Below are 18,618 nucleotides of genomic sequence, written 5' to 3' on the forward strand. Positions count from 1 at the left end.
TACTCACCACAGCCAAGGCAATCAACATAGCAGTCAATTCACACCTTAACCATTTTCCTTTTTTGTTTTTAATGTTGAGAACTTCCAAGATCTCTTCTCATAGAAAATTGAAATTTCACAGTACATAACTGTTGACTGGAGCCACATTTCTGTATACCAGTTCTCCAGAACTTACTTGTATTTTGTAATTGAAGCCAAAAGTCATTATTAAAAAGGGAAATTATCAAAGAATAGCAACATGATCTTGTGATAAGCTCCACAAATTTTGACCTTTCTTCATTTAGGGTGGAAGGGAAGAAAACTGCTGAGCTGGTAAGATGGCCACACAAATAGCTACATACTTATGGGTGGGAGCCCAACATTTTGTTCATTCAGTCCTGCAGTCATTCGTTCATTCAAATAACACATTCTAGGCAGTTTTGATGCACACTGTCCATCCACCAGTGAGACTGTCATGCTGGCCTTGGGCTCGAGTCCAAATCAGGAGTCATCGTTTAATACATCTTTGAAGACTGTGGATAAGTGCTGTCCTTGAGCTTCATCTTTCTCATCCATAAAATAGGGATAATACGCTGCTGAATAGGGTGTTGTTAGAGTTAAAAGTAAGGGGAGTTCCCCAGAAATATGCATGACCTGTGTTCTGTAACATATGCCACTGTTACTTGTCTAGGCCCTAGCTCATGATGAAAAAAAACATTAGACAGCCTCTCTCCCCTCAGATTTCCCTTTCCCAGTCTAAGAGGGCAGCAACAAGCTCACAGAGGTTCCCTGCACAATGCAGCATGTAAGATGCCAGAAAGCTGCCCCCATTAACACCATGCATTCATCTTCCAAAATCATCTGAGTTTCTCTAACTTTCTGTTACTTTTCATTAGGTCTTGCACCTCTACAAACATAATCTGTGCTAAACCCTGTTGTTGTCCGAGGTCAAAAAATCTGTTGGAGTTTGGAGGAAACAAAGGTTTATTGAAAGAGTCAAGCAAGGAGTTCATGCTCAAAAAAAATCCAAACTCCCTGATGGGTTTCAGGGGAGAGTTTTTATAGGGAAGGTGAGGGAGAAAGTGCAGTGTAGGTTTCCCTCATTATTCTTTGATTGGTTGATGATGAGGTAACAGGGTCGTGTCACGGGGTTTAACATCTTCAGTCCTCAGGCTCCAGCTGGTGTGGGGGCTCCCTGCTCGTGGTCATCATGCAGTTAACTTCTTCCATCTGGTGAGGGTTTTAGTATCTGCAGAACAACTCAGGAATGTGCATCAGACACTGTCATCTATATGATCTAAATCCTTCAGGGAAGGACTAAAGATTTTGTGATTGCTATATGGCTGATCTATTGTTTAATATTTTGTTGTTGTTGTTACTACACATTCACATTCTTTCAATCATTAATTCTTGAGCCAGCCTTCTGTGGTTCAGAGGAGACCTGGGAGATTAAAGCTTTTCTCCAAGCAAGAGGGGCTTCCCAGGTGGTTCAGTGGTAAAGAATCCACATGCCAGTGCAAAGAGAAGCAGGATGCAGGCTAGATCCATGGTTCAGGAAGATCCCCTGGAGGAGGAAATGGCAACCCACTCCAGTGTTCTTGGGTAGATAATCCCACGGACAGAGGAGTCTGGTGGGCTACAGTCCATGGGGCCACAAACAGTCGGACAGGATTGAGTGAGCACTGCATGCACAAACAAGAGGCAGGTAGAGGGCATGGGGTGGGATCTAGCCCAGGAAGGTCCCACAAGGTCCTTGCTCCATAACAGCTGGACACCCTCCTGTAGCACCCTTATTTGGTCTTGATGAGGGCAGAGTGCCCAGAGCGCAGGCTGCTATCTCCTTGTGCCAGCTTTCTCTGGGTCTTCATCACAGCTGAAGGAGCGTTTCTGATGCAGCCTGCCCCTCCCTCTCCGTCTTCTGGGTGGGGGCCCGGGCTCAGAGCGCGGCCTTTGGTAGAATTTGCAGCCCGGTGCCCAAACGTAGGCGCCTCTGTCCGGTGCCTTGGGTGCCGCAGTTTCCTTAACTGGCTCCATCAAGCGCGCCTGCAGCCTTTCCTCACACCTGCGCGGCCCCCGGCAGAGCCCGCCTGGCTGGCCCTTGGTCCTGCTGCCCCCACCGCTCCCGACTCCAGGCCCCAGGGGCAGAGGCACCAAGCGGGTGGCTCCCCCCTGTGCTCCACTCCCTGAAGCAGGTGGTTCTGTCTCCCCCAGAGAGGACCGCGCTGTGTCTGAGCCTCCAGCCTCCCCGCCGGCGCCTCCAGGAGCAGCTCCATCACCAGAGCAGCGCGACCCCGACCCGCGGCCGCCTCCACGACAAGATGCGGAAGCCCAACCCGCTGCAGGACGCGAACTTCTGCTCGCGCCTGTTCTTCTGGTGAGAGCCCGCCTGGGCTGTGACACCTCCGCCGTCGTGGGGCGGGTGCTTGACGCCGCCGCTGCGCTTTTGGGGACCGAGGAGGGGGGTGGTCGGGGCGAGGGAGCGCTTTCAGCTGGCGCCCTGGGCACCTGGGAGCTTGTAGCCCGTGGGGCCACGTGGTCCCTGGCATCTGGCGAGCCCGGGAGAGGGAACTCGTGGTGGGGCTCCCTGACTTGTAACTCGCTGCTCCACCAGCAAACTCCTTAGGCACTAGTAGGACGGGGAAGCGGGTGAAGTAGGAGGGGCGGCGAGTGAAGCAGGAGGCAGGGAAGCTGAGACCCCAGGCTGCCCAAGGGGAGTCTCCCGCCAAGCGGGAGAAGGACTGGACCACCCCCTCCACCACCCCCCACACACCCAATACCACGCACCCACACTCCATCCTTAGCCGGCTTCCCCAGTACTGCTCAGGAATTCGCAGTTCTGAACTAAAGCGGCATCCTAATTTTTCCCCTAAGCAAGCAGTTTATGAACAGCTTCCTTTATCCAATTAGTGCCCTGCACTGTTACCATCTTCCAAGAACGTCCCCATTTCCCCCATATTCCTTAGGTGACAGCTGAGTTCCGCCTGCACCGGGCTCCCTCGTCACTGTGCCTATGACAATGTCTCCCTTCCTCCCTCCCTCTCTCCCTGTACATCTCTCACTGCATTTCCTGGTATCTATTTGTGACAAGTTTCATGTGTGTAAAAACACTTGTTTTTATTTTATTTTTTTTCTTTTTCTTTTTTTTTTTTTTAATCCTTTATTTCTCATGTGTTCCCCATCCTGAACCCTCCTCCCTCCTCCCTCCCCATACCATCCCTCTGGGTCGTCCCAGTGCACCAGCGCCAAGCATCCAGCATCGTGCATTGAACCTGGACTGGCATCTCGTTTCATACATGACATTTCACATGTTTCAATGCCATTCTCCCAAATCTTCCCACCCTCTCCCTCTCCCACAGAGTCCATAAGCCTGTTCTATACATCAGTGTCTCTTTTGCTGTCTCGTATACAGGGTTATCGTTACCATCTTTCTAAATTCCATATATATGCGTTAGTATACTGTATTGGTGTTTTTCTTTCTGGCTTACTTCACTCTGTATAATAGGCTCCAGTTTCATCCACCTCATTAGAACTGATTCAAATGTATTCTTTTTAATGGCTGAATAATACTCCATTGTGTATATGTACCACAGCTTGCTTATCCATTCATCTGCTGATGGACATCTAGGTTGCTTCCATGTCCTGGCTATTATAAACAGTGCTGCGATGAACATTGGGGTACACGTGTCTCTTTCCCTTCTGGTTTCCTCAGTGTGTATGCCCAGCAGTGGGATTGCTGGATCATAAGGCAGTTCTATTTCCAGTTTTTTAAGGAATCTCCACACTGTTCTCCATAGTGGCTGTACTAGTTTGCATTCCCACCAACGGTGTAAGAGGGTTCCCTTTTCTCCACACCCTCTCCAGCATTTATTATTTGTAGACTTTTGGATCGCAGCCATTCTGACTGGTGTGAAATGGTACCTCATAGTGGTTTTGATTTGCATTTCTCTGATAATGAGTGATGCTGAGCATCTTTTCATGTGTTTGTTAGCCATCTGTATGTCTTTGGAGAAATGTCTATTTAGATCTTTGGCCCATTTTTTGATTGGGTCATTTATTTTTCTGGAGTTGAGCTGTAGGAGTTGCTTGTATATTTTTGAGATTAGTTGTTTGTCAGTTGCTTCATTTGCTATTATTTTCTCCCATTCTGAAGGCTGTCTTTTCACCTTGCTAATAGTTTCCTTTGATGTGCAGAAGCTTTTAAGTTTAATTAGGTCCCATTTGTTCATTTTTGCTTTTATTTCCAATATTCTGGGAGGTGGGTCATAGAGGATCCTGCTGTGATGTATGTCAGAGAGTGTTTTGCCTATGTTCTCCTCTAGGAGTTTTATAGTTTCTGGTCTTACGTTTAGATCTTTAATCCATTTTGAGTTTATTTTTGTATATGGTGTTAGAAAGTGTTCTAGTTTCATTCTTTTACAAGTGGTTGACCAGATTTCCCAGCACCACTTGTTAAAGAGATTGTCTTTAATCCATTGTATATTCTTGCCTCCTTTGTCAAAGATAAGGTGTCCATATGTGCGTGGATTTATCTCTGGGCTTTCTATTTTGTTCCATTGATCTATATTTCTGTCTTTGTGCCAGTACCATACTGTCTTGATGACTGTGGCTTTGTAGTAGAGCCTGAAGTCAGGTAGGTTGATTCCTCCAGTTCCATTCTTCTTTCTCAAGATAGCTTTGGCTATTCGAGGTTTTTGGTATTTCCATACAAATTGTGAAATTATTTGTTCTAGCTCTGTGAAGAATACTGTTGGTAGCTTGATAGGGATTGCATTGAATCTATAAATTGCTTAGGGTGGTATACTCATTTTCACTATATTGATTCTTCCAATCCATGAACATGGTATATTTCTCCATCTATTAGTGTCCTCTTTGATTTCTTTCACCAGTGTTTTATAGTTTTCTATATATAGGTCTTTAGTTTCTTTAGGTAGATATATTCCTAAGTGTTTTTAATGTAATGAATGGGGATACCATTCTTGAACACGTTTTGCTTTTGCCTGGGACACACAGCCAGGACTGGAGAATGTATTTGAACAGCCCCGTTCTCTGTTGTGAATATCTCCACTTCCACATTTGAGGACTAAACCTTGGGGATGTGGTCCCTGAAACCCGTGGGGTCTTATGCAGATCTTTAGCCTTCAGAGAAACAGTGCATGGTCTTGATGCAGGTGGTCCTGCCCAGGAGTCATTTGGTCCTGAAACTCCTGAAGGGTCCCTGAACTGTGAGGAAACACCAATGAAAAACACTGCAGAGAGCTGAAGCTCTTACCTGAAGTCTTCATCTAATAGCTGGGACCATTATTTTTTGGGGCTCCAAAATCACTGAAGATGGTGATTGCAGCCATGAAATTAAAAGACACTTACTCCTTGGAAGGAAAGTTATGACCAACCTAGATAGCATATTAAAAAGCAGAGACATTACTTTGCCAACAAAGGTCCATCTAGTCAAGGCTATGGTTTTTCCAGTGGTCATGTATGGATGTGAGAGTTGGACTGTGAAGAAAGCTGAGTGCCAAAGAATTGATGCTTTTGAACTGTGGTGTTGGAGAAGACTCTTGAGAGTCCCTTGGACTGCAAGGAGATACAACCAGTCCATTCTAAAGGAGATCAGTCCTGGGTGTTCATTGGAAGGACTGATGCTAAAGCTGAAACTCCAATACTTTACTTTGGCCACCTCATGAGAAGAGTTGACTCATTGGAAAAGACCCTCATGCTGGGAGGGATTGGGGGCAAGAGAGGAAGGGGATGACAAAGGATTAGATGGCTGGATGGCATCACCATCTCGATGGGCGTGAGTTTGAGTAAACTCTGGGAGTTGGTGATGGACAGGGAGGCCTGGTGTGCTGCGATTCATGAGGTCGCAAAGAGTCGGACACGACTGAGCAACTGAACTGAACTAACTAGGCAGGCCTGAACCTCTGGATTTTAATCACTCTTTGGTGATTATTAGGTCTTTTGTTTCTGGAACCTAACTCATTCATCTTTTCCACAAAGTCTGATACTTATTTTGTGGGACAGCCTAAGGGATCCCCAGGGAATGGGAGCTGCTATGCTTGTTCTGATGGTGGTGTATTCAGTGTGTAGTTACGTCTCTTGGTCATTTGGTGGCCCTTAAGGAAAGAGGGGCTTAGAAGAAGGAATGTGGGTGTGGTTACTCTAAATAATACTGAAATAGTCAAACATCTGCTTAAGGCAGGGCAAGCAACTCTCCAGGCACCTTCTGTCTGTGGATTTTCAAAATGTGTGTTTGGAAATGGGAAGATAAAGACTTTTCATTCATCTTGGTAGATACCCATTTCCAGTTTTCCTGCTGGAAGGAGAGAAGCTATTACCTCTTATTTCACACTTGAAGTTGCTGAAGCAGAGAGGTTGAGTGAGTTGTCTACCAGCACACAGCTAGAAAGTGAAAGAGTTGGACCCCAAATCAGGCAGTCTGGCTCCCTGTGTATGTAACTGCTGTATCGAGTAGGTTCTATTTGTGTACTTGTTTGTAAATGCACAGAGAAGCCGATTCCAAACACACCTTTGGTCTTATTGGCAGAAGTCTCTCAAGGCAAGTTCTTAAAGTTCTTGTTGCTGGAGATGATGCATGTGAAACATCTCTATAATCAAGCTTTAGGGCGGCTCTTCTCAGAGCTTTCAGATCTGCTCATCCTCATCACCTGGGAGTTTGTTAGAAATGCAAATCACCCCCCCCCACCCCCCGCACTCTTTCTAGACCAATTGTGTAAAGTTAGAAATTCTGGGGGTGGGGGTTAAATAAGCTCCAGGTGATTCTGATGGAAGGTTGAGACTGGCTTCTGCTTTCAGCCACCCCTCCCACTGGCATCACTACTTCAATGTTAACTTTTAAAAGGGGTCCAGACTTTGTGAAGTTAGTTGTTGAACACAATTTCCAGCCTGTATGTAAAGTCTGAGGTACCCTCGTGATTTCCTTGTGTTCCCCACTCGCTGCCCTGGGGAAAGCTGACATGAGCCTAGGCAGGAAGTACTGCCCAGAGACAAAGTCCACCTTGTAGAGAAAAACTGAGTTTTCATCTTCTCATTGGGTGTTTGCTTTTCTTCTCATATTTCACCTGCTTTCTAAACTTGCAAATGATGCCAGTAACTAGCTTATTGTCTTTATACAAATGACCTCACTGGAGTTTTAGTGTTTTCACAGCACAGGTGGGACTTAGGGTCAAAGAGAAGGCATACATTATGGCTATGGGTAATTATTGTGGATTTTAGAAATTTCTGCAATAAAATTAAAGCTATAGAAGAAGAAGTGAATAAAAGTTTATTTCTATTAGCCACGTACACTCACTGATAATTTGGCTGTTTCTTAGAAGTAGAATAACTGGTGAAAGCCGAATTTTGTTCCATCAGGCTTGCCCTCTTAAAAACTGTTTGTGTGTTTATTTCATTGCTATTTGTGAGTACCTGAATTACATTTCTAATGGGACTGAGGTTAAAAATGTCAAACAGTTACTTATTTATTGTTGTTCACGCTGGGTCATCATTGCTGCTCTCGTGCTTCTCTCTAGTGCTTCTCTCTAGTTGTGTGGTGACGGGTGGCTACTCCCTAACTGTGGTGCAGGGGCTTCTCTTCTCATGGAGCACAGGCTCCAGGGTGAGTGGGCATCAGTAGTTGTGGCTCATGGGCTTAGTTGCTCCATGCCACGTGGACTCTTCCTGGACCAGGAATCACACCTGTGTTCCCTGCATTAGCGGATGGATTCTTAACTACTGGACCATCAGGGAAGTCCAATATCAGTTTTAATAAGAATTTATTTGATTTTTAGAGTTGGAACTTTATTGACTATTTGTCTTTCTTGAATTGTCTCTTCGTAGACATTTTTTCCTATGAGGCATTTTTATACTTGAATAATTTGCAATAGCGCATATAATACTTTTTCAGATTTTCCTTTGTTCTTTAGGGTTTTAAATTAGATATAATTAATTATATTGAACTTTTCTTTTTAGCTTCTCCTATTGCTTTTGTAATATGTCTTTTTAAAAATCCTAGCATCCTCTATATCTCTGTAAGCATTCTATTTTGGCTCTCTTTTCTTATTTAATTTCTAACAATAAAGACAACTATATATATATATATATTAGTATTTGGTATAAGATAGACCTCATTTTCCCAAACAGCCCATATTCCTATCATGGTTTGTTGAATGACTCTTCCTTTTTCCCATTATTGAAAATCAGTGGCACAATTTTTGAACCATGCCCAGTCTGTTGAGACTCTCCCTGGCAATGTCCCCACTGTCCTGCACTGCAGCCTTGGGGTTGTGCCCTGCATTTCTCCCACCACCCCCCTCATCCCAGAAGCAGCAGGTTGGAGGTTAGTGCAGGACCTATCCCCAGAGATGAGGGTGGAGCGGGGTCTTGGACCAGATGCATTTGGCCATCAGGGAATGGTTGCATCCTTACTCCACTGACACTGGCCACATCTCAGTCAGTAAACTGTCCCCTTGCAAAGGCAGTGTGGGTGTGGAAACTGCCACTAGCATCAAGTCAGACTCTCCAGAGACTTTTGTCAGAGAAGCTGACATGAGGGGGGATATGAACTGGCCTAGTGCTGAGATGGTTTAGGGAGGTTGGTGCTGTTAGGCCGTCAGTAACTAATGATTGTGAATACATAGAAATGTTTAATTTAAAGCTAGTATTCTTTGCACCATTTCCAGAATACCACTTGTTCCTCATTAACAGTGAGAGATCCACATGTTGTAGATGGAGGCTGGGTGAGCTCTGCCAGGTGCTTTTTCTGGCCTTGACCTGTTTCTTGTAAGCATTTAGTTTGTTGAGTTTTGGTAATTTTGTACAATAACTACAGTCTCAAGCAAGGTGTAGAACACCACAGAGATATGGTGTGTCCTTGTGGAAAACTAATCTGCCTAAAAATTTTATCTCTCGTAGTTTTTTCTTGATTTTTTGGGATCTTGATCGTCCTACCTCATCATCCTACCTCATCATCCTGAGAGGTGTCAATTAGAGTCCATTCAGATGTGTCAAGGGAATAAGTTGCCTGAGTCTTCCAGGTGTCCCTCATACATGTTGACCCCCTTTCTCTCTGTTGACATGAAACAAAGAGGGTATCAGATATTTCTCTGCAAAAGATAGGCTTATGGGATCAGCAGAGAATTATAGTTTGAGGTTTACAACTATGGAGAGCTACATGCAAGTCTTCAAAGGGCCAGGGAAAGAGATCACTATTATAGAGGGGAAAGGAAATTGGCAGGTCTGTTAAACAAAGATTCCATGGCATTTCATTGACTGACTGCCAGGAAAGAAGCAGAGTCTTTGTTCTTCCTGTTGGGCTCTGTCATTGTAACTGCATCTGTCAAAGTTATCAGAGATTTTCTACTGGGGCCTAGTGGGATTACTCAGGATCTCTGTCGTGGTGACAGCTGCTCTTTTTCTGGTGAGATGTTTTCCTGTTTAGAGCAACACTGTCTTCTCAGGTGATCCCCTCAGCAGCCTTGGGAGGTGCTATCTCCACATGTTCTCCTCAGTTTCCAGAGGCCAATACTGAGATGTTGTGTGGCTAGTTTGTGGTCATTCAACCAGAAAGTGACAAAGTCTAGACTCTAACACAGGAAGACTTCTAACTGAGGTACATCATGTGCAATTTTTTTCTCATTACATTTTTTTAAATTGTGGAAAAATGCACAAAACATAAAATTTACCATCTTGACCATATTTAAGCATATGGTTTAGCATTGTTAAGGACATTCATGTAATTTTGCAAACAATTTCCAGAACTCTTTTCTTCCTGCACTAGTGTTGGGGGGAAGTGTCATCATCTGGGCACATCCCAGTGCTAATTCTGAGTGTTTTCTGTGGGGAACGACTGTAGGGTAAATGGCCTAACATGTTTCAAACCTGTTTAGTGGTAAAGCTCACTGACTTATATACTTTTGTTTTGGAAGGAAATTGAGACATAGTAAGACATAGTAAGGGTCACTGAGATGCTGACCTGGAGTGGAGAAATGGAGGAGGGGGCACAGTTGAGGCCCTGGGTCCTCAGGGCCACTGTTGGGATTAGGATCCAGTCTTCTGTCTCCTGGATTGGGGTTCTTTGGAGGTGCCAACCTACCAGAGTTTGTAAAAGCTGAAGCCCAGTTTCTCATATTGCTTCTTTAATGATTCATGGACATTCATGCATTCAATAAATAATTCTTGAGCATCAATTCTGTATACATACTGTCCTTGGAATAATGGAATAAAAGAAGTTTGATCTCTGCTTTCACTGGTTATTATTGTCTTACCTTGAAATTTTCCTTACCCTGGCAAGGTCAGGAAAATGGTGTTAATCTTTGGGCTATCTCTACATTTTATTATCATTTAAATAATGCCTAATGGATTTGAACAGGGTTTGAGGGGTATCCTGTGTATAGTTAACTGTTTTTTTCCCTTTTATAATAAGTAATTTGCAGAGAGAGAATTTGAGATTATATGGATACCGTCTTCCACATCAAACTTTCACCCACTGGTTTTAACTTCCATTGATAATTTTCTGACTCCATCACTCCTTTTGTGTTTGTTTGCCTCTGTTTGCAAGAGCATTCCTTTCTTTCCTGTTAATGTAACAACATGGATTCAGAGATCCTTTCTTTATTTAATTTGTTGTTATTCATTGCCACTTATTTGTTTTGATTCTCAATGTATCCCCGATTTGTCTAGCAAAAGTCATTCAAGCTGGCTTATCTGTCCTTTCTATACAATCTCATGACTCTTTCAGGGCTTCCTTATTTTATGGTGCAAGTTGTTCCTTCTTGGACTTTCTCAGCCTGTAGGTCTTAGGCTGTAGACAGTGAGGCTTTTGCCGGGATTGCCTGGGGCTCTGCTTACCAGGGCTTGTACTAGTTATGAGCAGCCCCCACAGAAATTCTCCTTTTGGAGCCAGTGTTGTGGCTTGACTGGCTCTTGTGGTTCTTACGATTGTGGGACACATGTCAGCAACAACCATCAGGGGACTTTGAAATGATGAGGTGTATCACTCATTCACGTGTCGTGGAGGGTACCAGACACACCTGGGGTGACACAGGCAGGTCCTGAATAGAGAGAGGGCATGTGAGTTAGTCTGGACTTGAGATTCTGCCTTTTGGGGGTTGATGGTGGGGTGTCTAGGATTTTGATGGTTCACTTTTTATTGCTAAGTATGCTAAGTCACTTCAGTCATGTCAAACTCTGTACGACCCCATAGACAGCAGCCCACCAGGCTTCCTCGTCCCTGGGATTCTCCAGGCAAGAACACTGGGGTGGGTTGCCATTTCCTTCTCCAATGCATGAAAGTGAAAAGTGAAAGTGAAGTCGCTCAGTCATGTCCGACCCTCAGCGACCCCATGGACTGCAGCCTTCCTGGCTCCTCCATCCATGGGATTTTCCAGGCAAGAGTACTGGAGTGGGGTGCCATTGCCTTCTCTGTCACTCTTTATTGGTGAATTTAAAACACAAGAGCAGGAAATAAAGTGTGAGAAGGGAGAATCAAGCAGTCAGCAAGATAGTCTTATCAAGTCAACCAGAGCTTTTTCCAAGCGGGAACTTCATGGGTGGGGTGGCCTGGCTCTTTATCTAGTTGTGTAGGTGGCACATGTTCATTGGAGGTGGCTGTCTTTGACAAGAATGTCTCCAAAGTTTAATGTCTGGCTTTTATATTATAATCAAAAAAGCTAATTATCAGGTGCTTACATAAACTGCCCCAACCTTGGAACCAGCTATTTCTTCAAGGAGCCTTGGCTCCTTTTAGAGAAGAAGGGCATCAGAAAGTTAAGATCTGCGTGAAGGGTCCTAAAAGGCACAGACTTCCAGTTATAAAATAAATAAGCTATGGAGATGTAATGTCTGGTGTGGTGACTATAGTTAGTAATACTCTATGCATATTTGAAAGCTGCTAAGAGATTAGACCTTAAAAATTCTCACCACAAGAAAGGAAATGTAATTGTGTATGTTAAAAAAAACAGAACCCCAAGATCTAAGGACTGGAATGCTCTTTGCTACCAGTATGTCATTACTCCAGGGCCTCTCATTGTATAGAATTAGGGTGTATACATATGTGTGTGTAAACACATATGTAATTATTTTTTAAATTTATTTTAGGATAATTACAATATTATAATGGTTTTTTTTTTCCATACATCAACATGAATTGGCCACAGGTATACGTGTGTCCCCCTGATCCTGAACCCACCTCCCACTTTTTTCCCCACCCTATCCCTCTGGGTTGTCCCAGAGCACTGGCTTTTGGTGCCCGGTTTCATACATCGAATTTGCACTGGCCATCTGTTTTACATATGATAGTATACATGTTTCAATGCTATTCTCTCAAGTCATCCCATCCTTGCCTTTTCCCTCTGAGTCCAAAAGTCTGTTCTTTACATCTGTGTTTCCCTTGCTTCCCAGCATGTAGGATCATTGGTACCATCTTTCTAAATTCCATATATATGTGTTAATACACAGGATTTGGCTTTCTGTTTCTGACTTACTTCACTCTGTATAATAGGCTCCAGGTTCATCTACCTCATTAGAACTGACTTAAAGGTGTTCCTTTTTATAGCTGAGTAATATTCCACTGTATATATGTACCATAACTTCCTTATCCGTTCATCTGCTGATGGAGATCTAGGTTGCCTCCATGTCCTAGCTATTGTAAACAGTGTTGCAATGAACATTGGGGTACATGTGTCTCTTTCAATTCTGATTTCCTTGAGGTGTATGCTCAGCAGTGGGATTTGCTGGGTCATATAGCAGTTTGCTGGGCTTCCCTGGTGGCTCAGAGTTTTAAAGTGTCTGCCTGCAATGCAGGAGACCTGGGTTCGATCCCTGAGTCGGGAAGATCCCCTGGAGAAGGAAATGGCAACCCACTCCAGTATTCTTGCCTGGAGAATCCCATGGATGGAGGAGCCTGGCAGGCTAGTCCATGGGGTCGCAAAGAGTCAGACATGACTAAGAAACTTCACTCAAATTAACTCACTTAAAATGGCAGTTCTATTTCCAGTTTTTAAAGGAATCTCCACACTATTCTCCAAAAATAGTGGCTGTACCAGTTTGCATTCCCACCAACAGTGTAAGTAGGTTGCCTTTGCTCTACACCCTCTCCAGCATTTATTGTTTGTAGAATTTTAATGATGGCCTTCTGACCAGTGTGAGATGATACCTCATTGTGGTTTTGATTTGTCTTTTTCTAACAGTGAGTAATGTTGAGCATATTTTCATGTGTTTATTAACCATCTGTATGTCTTCTTTCGAGAAAAGTCTGTTTAGGTCTTTTGCTCACTTTTTGATTGGGTTAGTTTTTCTGATATTGAGCTGCATGAGCTGCTTGTATATGGTGAAGATTAATTCTTTGTCAGTTGTTTTGTTTGCTGTTATCTTCTCCTATTCTGAAGGCTGTCATTTCACCTTGCTCGTAGTTTAGTTTGTTGTGCAAAAATTTTAAAGTTTAATTAGGTCCTTTTTGTTTATTGTTGTTACTCTAGGAGGTGAGTCATAAAGGATATTGCTTTAATTTATGTCGAAGAGAGTCTATGTTTTCCTCTAAGATTTTTATACTTTCTGGTCTTGCATTTAGGTCTTTAATTCATTTTGAGTTTATTTTTATGTATGGTGTTCGATAGTGTTCTGGTTTCATTCTTTTACATGTAGTTTACCAGTTTTCCTAGCACCACTTCTTGAAGAGACTGTCTTTTCTCTATTGTATAATTTGCCTCGTTTATCAAAGATAAAGTGTCCATAGATGCATGGATTTGTCTCTTGGCTTTCTATTTTATTCCATTGATCTATATTTCTGTCTTTGTGCCAGTACCATACTGTCTTGATGACTGTAGCTTTGTAGTGTAGTATGAAGTCAGGCAGGTTGATTCCTCCAGTTCCATTCTTCTTTCTCAAGATTGATTTGGCTATTTGAGGTCTTTTGTGTTTCCATACATATTCTTGGAGAAGGCAATGGCAACCCACTCCAGTACTCTTGCCTGGAAAATCCCATGGATGGAGGAGCCTGGTAGGCTGCACTCCATGGGATTGCAAAGAGTCGGACACGACTGAGCGACTTCACTTTCACTTTTCACTTTCATGCATTGGAGAAGGAAATGGCAACCCACTCCAGTGTTCTTGCCTGGAGAATCCCAGGGATGGCGGAGCCTGGTGGGCTGCCATCTGTGGGGCCGCACAGAGTCAGACACGACTGAAGCGACTCAGTAGTAGTAGTAGTAGTATTCTGAAGTTATTTGTCCTAGTTCTGTGAAAAATACCATTGGTAGTTTAATAGGGATTGTGCTGAATCTGTGGATTGCTTTGGGTACTATACTCATTTTCACTATATTGTTCCTCTTCCATTTCTCTTTCTTCTTCTCCTTCTTTTTTTTTACAAAGCTCAAGAGTTAGAACTTAATTAGATATGTGTGATTTGTATATCTGTGACTCTCCATTTCTCTTAAATTTTAACAGTTGGCTAAACCCCTTGTTTAAAATTGGTTACAAAAGAAGATTAGAAGAAGATGACATGTACTCCGTGCTTCTGGAAGATCGCTCCCAGCACCTTGGAGAAGAACTACAAGGGTGAGCACAGGCAGCAGGGAGAAGAGGAGGAAGACAGAATTTCCACGTGTGGCTAAAGTTGTGTTGTGGGGAGCTTTGCCTTCCTCTGGGTTCTCCTGAGCCTCCTTCCCCTGACACGGCACACTTACCCACCTCAGGCTGACCCTGGGCTTAACACACTTTGGAAGCTGGGGAGCCTATATTCTCTGTGCATTTGTGGAAGTGGAGAGAACCTGCAGCCAAGACCCTGGAGGCCGAACTCTGTCCCTCGAGGTGAGGTCCCTGGAAGAGGGTGTCTGCTCTCCTGAGCTGCTCATGACCCTGTGAATCCAGCTAAGGCTTGGCAGGAACTTGTTTCCTGAGACTGAGACTTTTCCCTCAAGGCCTGTTTTTCTGGTGCTTCAGGGTCTGTACTACTCATCTTTCAGGCATCCAGTGAGCAATTAGCCAGCATTTATGGGGCATCCACAGAGTGCCCTGTAGTAAAGGTTTTTCCTCCAGTCTGCCACCTCCCTGTTTTGTCTGGTGGACACATTGTTCTTTACTGTACTTTGTTTCTCATCACAGGTACTGGGATCAAGAAGTTTTGAGAGCTGAGAAAGATGTGCGGGAGCCTTCTTTAATGAAAGCAATCTTAAAGTGTCACTGGAAATCCTATTTAGTTTTGGGAATTTTTATACTTCTTGAGGTAAAAGCTTTTATATACTGTGCATTGCTTTTTACCATATACAGGTCAGTACTGAGATGGACGGGACCTATGGGTAGAGAGGCCAGTATTTTAAGATTAGGGGATAAAATGTCTAGAAATCATGATGTAGCCCAGAAGTAGTGCTTGTCTTTAGAATGGACAGATGCTTAAAGGACTGGATCTGTGGGGATTAACTATTTTCCTTTTAACAGGTTAAAACATAGTGTTGTGGAAGGGAAAGACATTTTATATCATATACCTAGTATGGTGGAAAAGACATTTTATACCATATTAGGATATTATTGATGCTCAGTAAATAACATAAATGCTGAAAGTGATCCTTGACCAAAAAAATATACTACAAACTCAAGAAATGTGGTTTGGAGGATGTAAACTTGGACCAGAGCCCAGATAACATAAGATGTTTTAGAGGTGCTCAGCAAGTAATTGTTAAGTTGCCCAATTCACATCTGATAAATGCTTTCCTAAGAAGGGATTGTCATCTCTCCCCTTCCTGTGACACCGAACCCATGGCCCTGCATTTGGGCTGGAGCTACCAGAGCTCCCAAGAATACACCCTTCCCTGGGCTGCCTCCTTCCCTGTAGGCTGGGTCACCCAGGCCAGAGCTCCCTGTGATGAGGAGCTCCAGCTTCATCATTGAATTGCAGAGACTCCATGCACCATCCATGCTGGTTTCTGTCCCTGGATGTGGGGTGGTTTCCTGCATGAAGGGGGATCCTGGTAGCCTGGCATTGGCAGAAGGTGTAGGAGGGGATGTGGAGTAGACAACCAGAGACAGAAAGCGGTGAGGTCAGTGACCTTCATGACCCTGAAGATCCTGGGTAAAGATCCCCCAGAGAGACAGTTCCAACCTGAGGACACAGTGCCATCAGCCCATCTATTCTGGCTGAGCCTACTCAAGGTCTGCTGCAGACCCACTTGGGTGGCTCGTGCTCTCAGTGGTCCCTTAGTGCTGCCATAGGGACATGGGTGGCCTGTGAGTGTGTGAGAGCAGAAGGGATGGAAGATGCAGGTGCTGTGAAAGGGGTGGAGAAGGTGGTGAGTTGTCATAAGTCCATTGTGTTGGGGATAAAGTGGGTGGTCCAGGTAGTTTAGAGTTGGGGGGCATGGCTCTTGTTTAAAGGTTGTGTTGTACCAAATGCACTGTGGGTAGCAGGCAGCAGAGTAGGTGAAGTCTGCCCCACACAATTGGAGAGATCAGAGAATCTGTCAGCTCACAGGTGACTGAATGGTCCTGGGAGATGGAGTCTTTGATGACAAAGGTGGGTTGACCATTGTGTCAGAGAGTGGGGACAGGTATGTGGGGTGGAGTGCCACCTTTGAGAGGGCATTGACGACTGAGATACTGCAGTGCCTTGTGAGGGCAGGGTGGAGTGTTGATTTCAAAGTTGTCCAGCCCCAGTAATACTGCCTGCTGGGCATCTAGGAAGGTGCAACTGGTAGAGCCCTGGCCCCTATTTCAGGAGATTGGTTGTTGGGCACTCATGGCAAAGAAGTGGGAAGTTGAGGACCTGGTAAATGTGGGGGCTCATCTTCTGTAGTATTAGAAGTATTAGTAGCAGATAACAAGCTGGCGGAGGAGTAGGTGGACCTGGAGTACATCTCTCTCCATGATACATCAGGAATACACCTTCAGGAATACATCAGGAAGACACAGAAGTGCATGCAGAACACCAGCTGAGAGTGGACAGGAGTACCTGCCCAGTGGAAAAGAATATATAGACCCACGCAAAACTCGAGACCAAGCCCTGAGCCTTTGGAGTGGGTGCAGTGACTCCACGACCCTAGTCTACCAGAAAACTAACCCTAGGGAGTATCAAATAGTGAGAACTAACACGAAGGAAATCACTTGAATACAAGGCCCAGCATCACCCAACCACCAGTAGCACCGTGTGGAGGATGCCCCATTTAAACAACAAACAAAACAAACATACAAACCCAATCATCAGCAGACAGGATTACCACCTCACTCATCCTTGCCCATTAGAGGAAAAACAAACAAAAAAACTCAGCACAAATCTCCCCTATACAAAGCTCACACAAACCACTGGACCAAACTTAGGAGGGCAGAAAACAAAAAGAAGAAAGAATTCAGCCTTGAAGCCTGGGGAAAGGAAACCTTAAACACAATAAATTAAAAAAAAAAAAAAAAAAAAGAAAGAAAAGAAAAGGCAGAGAAATGCTACAGAAATGAAGGAACAAACTAGAAAAAACAGAAGTCCAAATAAATGAAGAGAAATAGGCAAGCTACCTGAAAAAGAATTCAGAATAATGATAGTAAAGATGATCAAAAACCTTGAAAACAAAATAGAGAAACTGCAAGAATCAATTAACAAAGACCCAGAAGAATGGAAGAATAAACATACAGAGACAAACAACACAAATACTGAAATTAAAAATACTCTAGAAGGAATCAATATCTGAAGCAGAAGAATGAATCTGTGAGCTGGAAGATAAAATGGTGGAAATAACTTCTGAAGAGCAGAATAAAGTAAAAAGAATGAAAAGAACTGAGGATAGCCTCAGAGACCTCTGGTACAATATCAAACCCAGCAACATTCGAATTATAGGGGTCCCAGAAGAAGAAGAGAAAAAGAAAGGCTATGAAAATGTTTTTGAAGAAATTATAGTTGAAAATTTCCCAAACATGGAAAAGGAAACAGTCAAGTCTAAGAGGCACAAAGAGTCCCATACAGGATAAATCCAAGGAGAAACATGCCAAGGCACATATTAATCAAACAAAGACTAAACACAAAGAAAGACTATTAAAAGGAATAAGGGAGAAGCAGCAAGTAACGTACAAGGGAAACCCCATACACTTAACAGCTGATCTTTCAGCAGAAACCCTGCAGGCCAGAAGGGAATGGCAGGATATATTTAAAGTACTGAAAGAGAAAAATCTACAGGCAAGATTACTGTACCTATCAAGAATCTCATTCAAAACTGATGGAGAAATCAAATGCTTTTCAGATAAGCAAAAGTTAAGAGAATTCAGTACCATCAAACCAGCTTTACAACAAATGTTAAAGGGACTTATATAGTCAAGAAATACAAGAGAAGAAAGAAGATCTACAAAATCATCCCCATACAGTTAAGAAAATGGCAATAAGAACATACTTATCAATAATTACTTTAAATGTAAATGGATTAAATGTTCCAACCAAAAGACTCAGACTGGCTGAATGGATACAAAAACAAGACCCATATATATGCTGTCTACAAGAAACCCACTTCATCCCTAAAGACACATATAGACTGAAAGTGAGAGGATGGAAAAATATGTTCCATGCAAATGAGAAGCAAAAGAAAGCTGGAGTAGTAATCCTCATATCAGACAAAATAAACCTTAAAAGGAAGATTACAAGAGATAAGGAAGGTTACTACATAATGATAAGGGGATTAA

General features: G+C 43.5%; 1 protein-coding gene across 1 annotated transcript; it reads left to right on the plus strand.

The window, feature by feature from the left end:
- Nucleotides 1-1,977: 1,977 nt before the first annotated feature.
- On the plus strand, nucleotides 1,978-15,417 carry LOC113888458 (multidrug resistance-associated protein 4-like). Its single transcript, XM_027535580.1, has 4 exons — nucleotides 1,978-2,353; nucleotides 14,416-14,526; nucleotides 15,073-15,193; nucleotides 15,406-15,417. The coding sequence occupies exons 1-4, from the start codon at nucleotides 2,298-2,300 to the stop codon at nucleotides 15,415-15,417; spliced, it is 300 nt and encodes a 99-aa protein (XP_027391381.1). The 5' UTR covers nucleotides 1,978-2,297.
- Nucleotides 15,418-18,618: the final 3,201 nt, after the last annotated feature.

Source organism: Bos indicus x Bos taurus, unplaced genomic scaffold (genome assembly GCF_003369695.1).
Source record: "Bos indicus x Bos taurus breed Angus x Brahman F1 hybrid unplaced genomic scaffold, Bos_hybrid_MaternalHap_v2.0 SuperScaffold_100147, whole genome shotgun sequence".
In the NCBI taxonomy this organism is placed as follows: domain Eukaryota; kingdom Metazoa; phylum Chordata; class Mammalia; order Artiodactyla; family Bovidae; genus Bos; species Bos indicus x Bos taurus.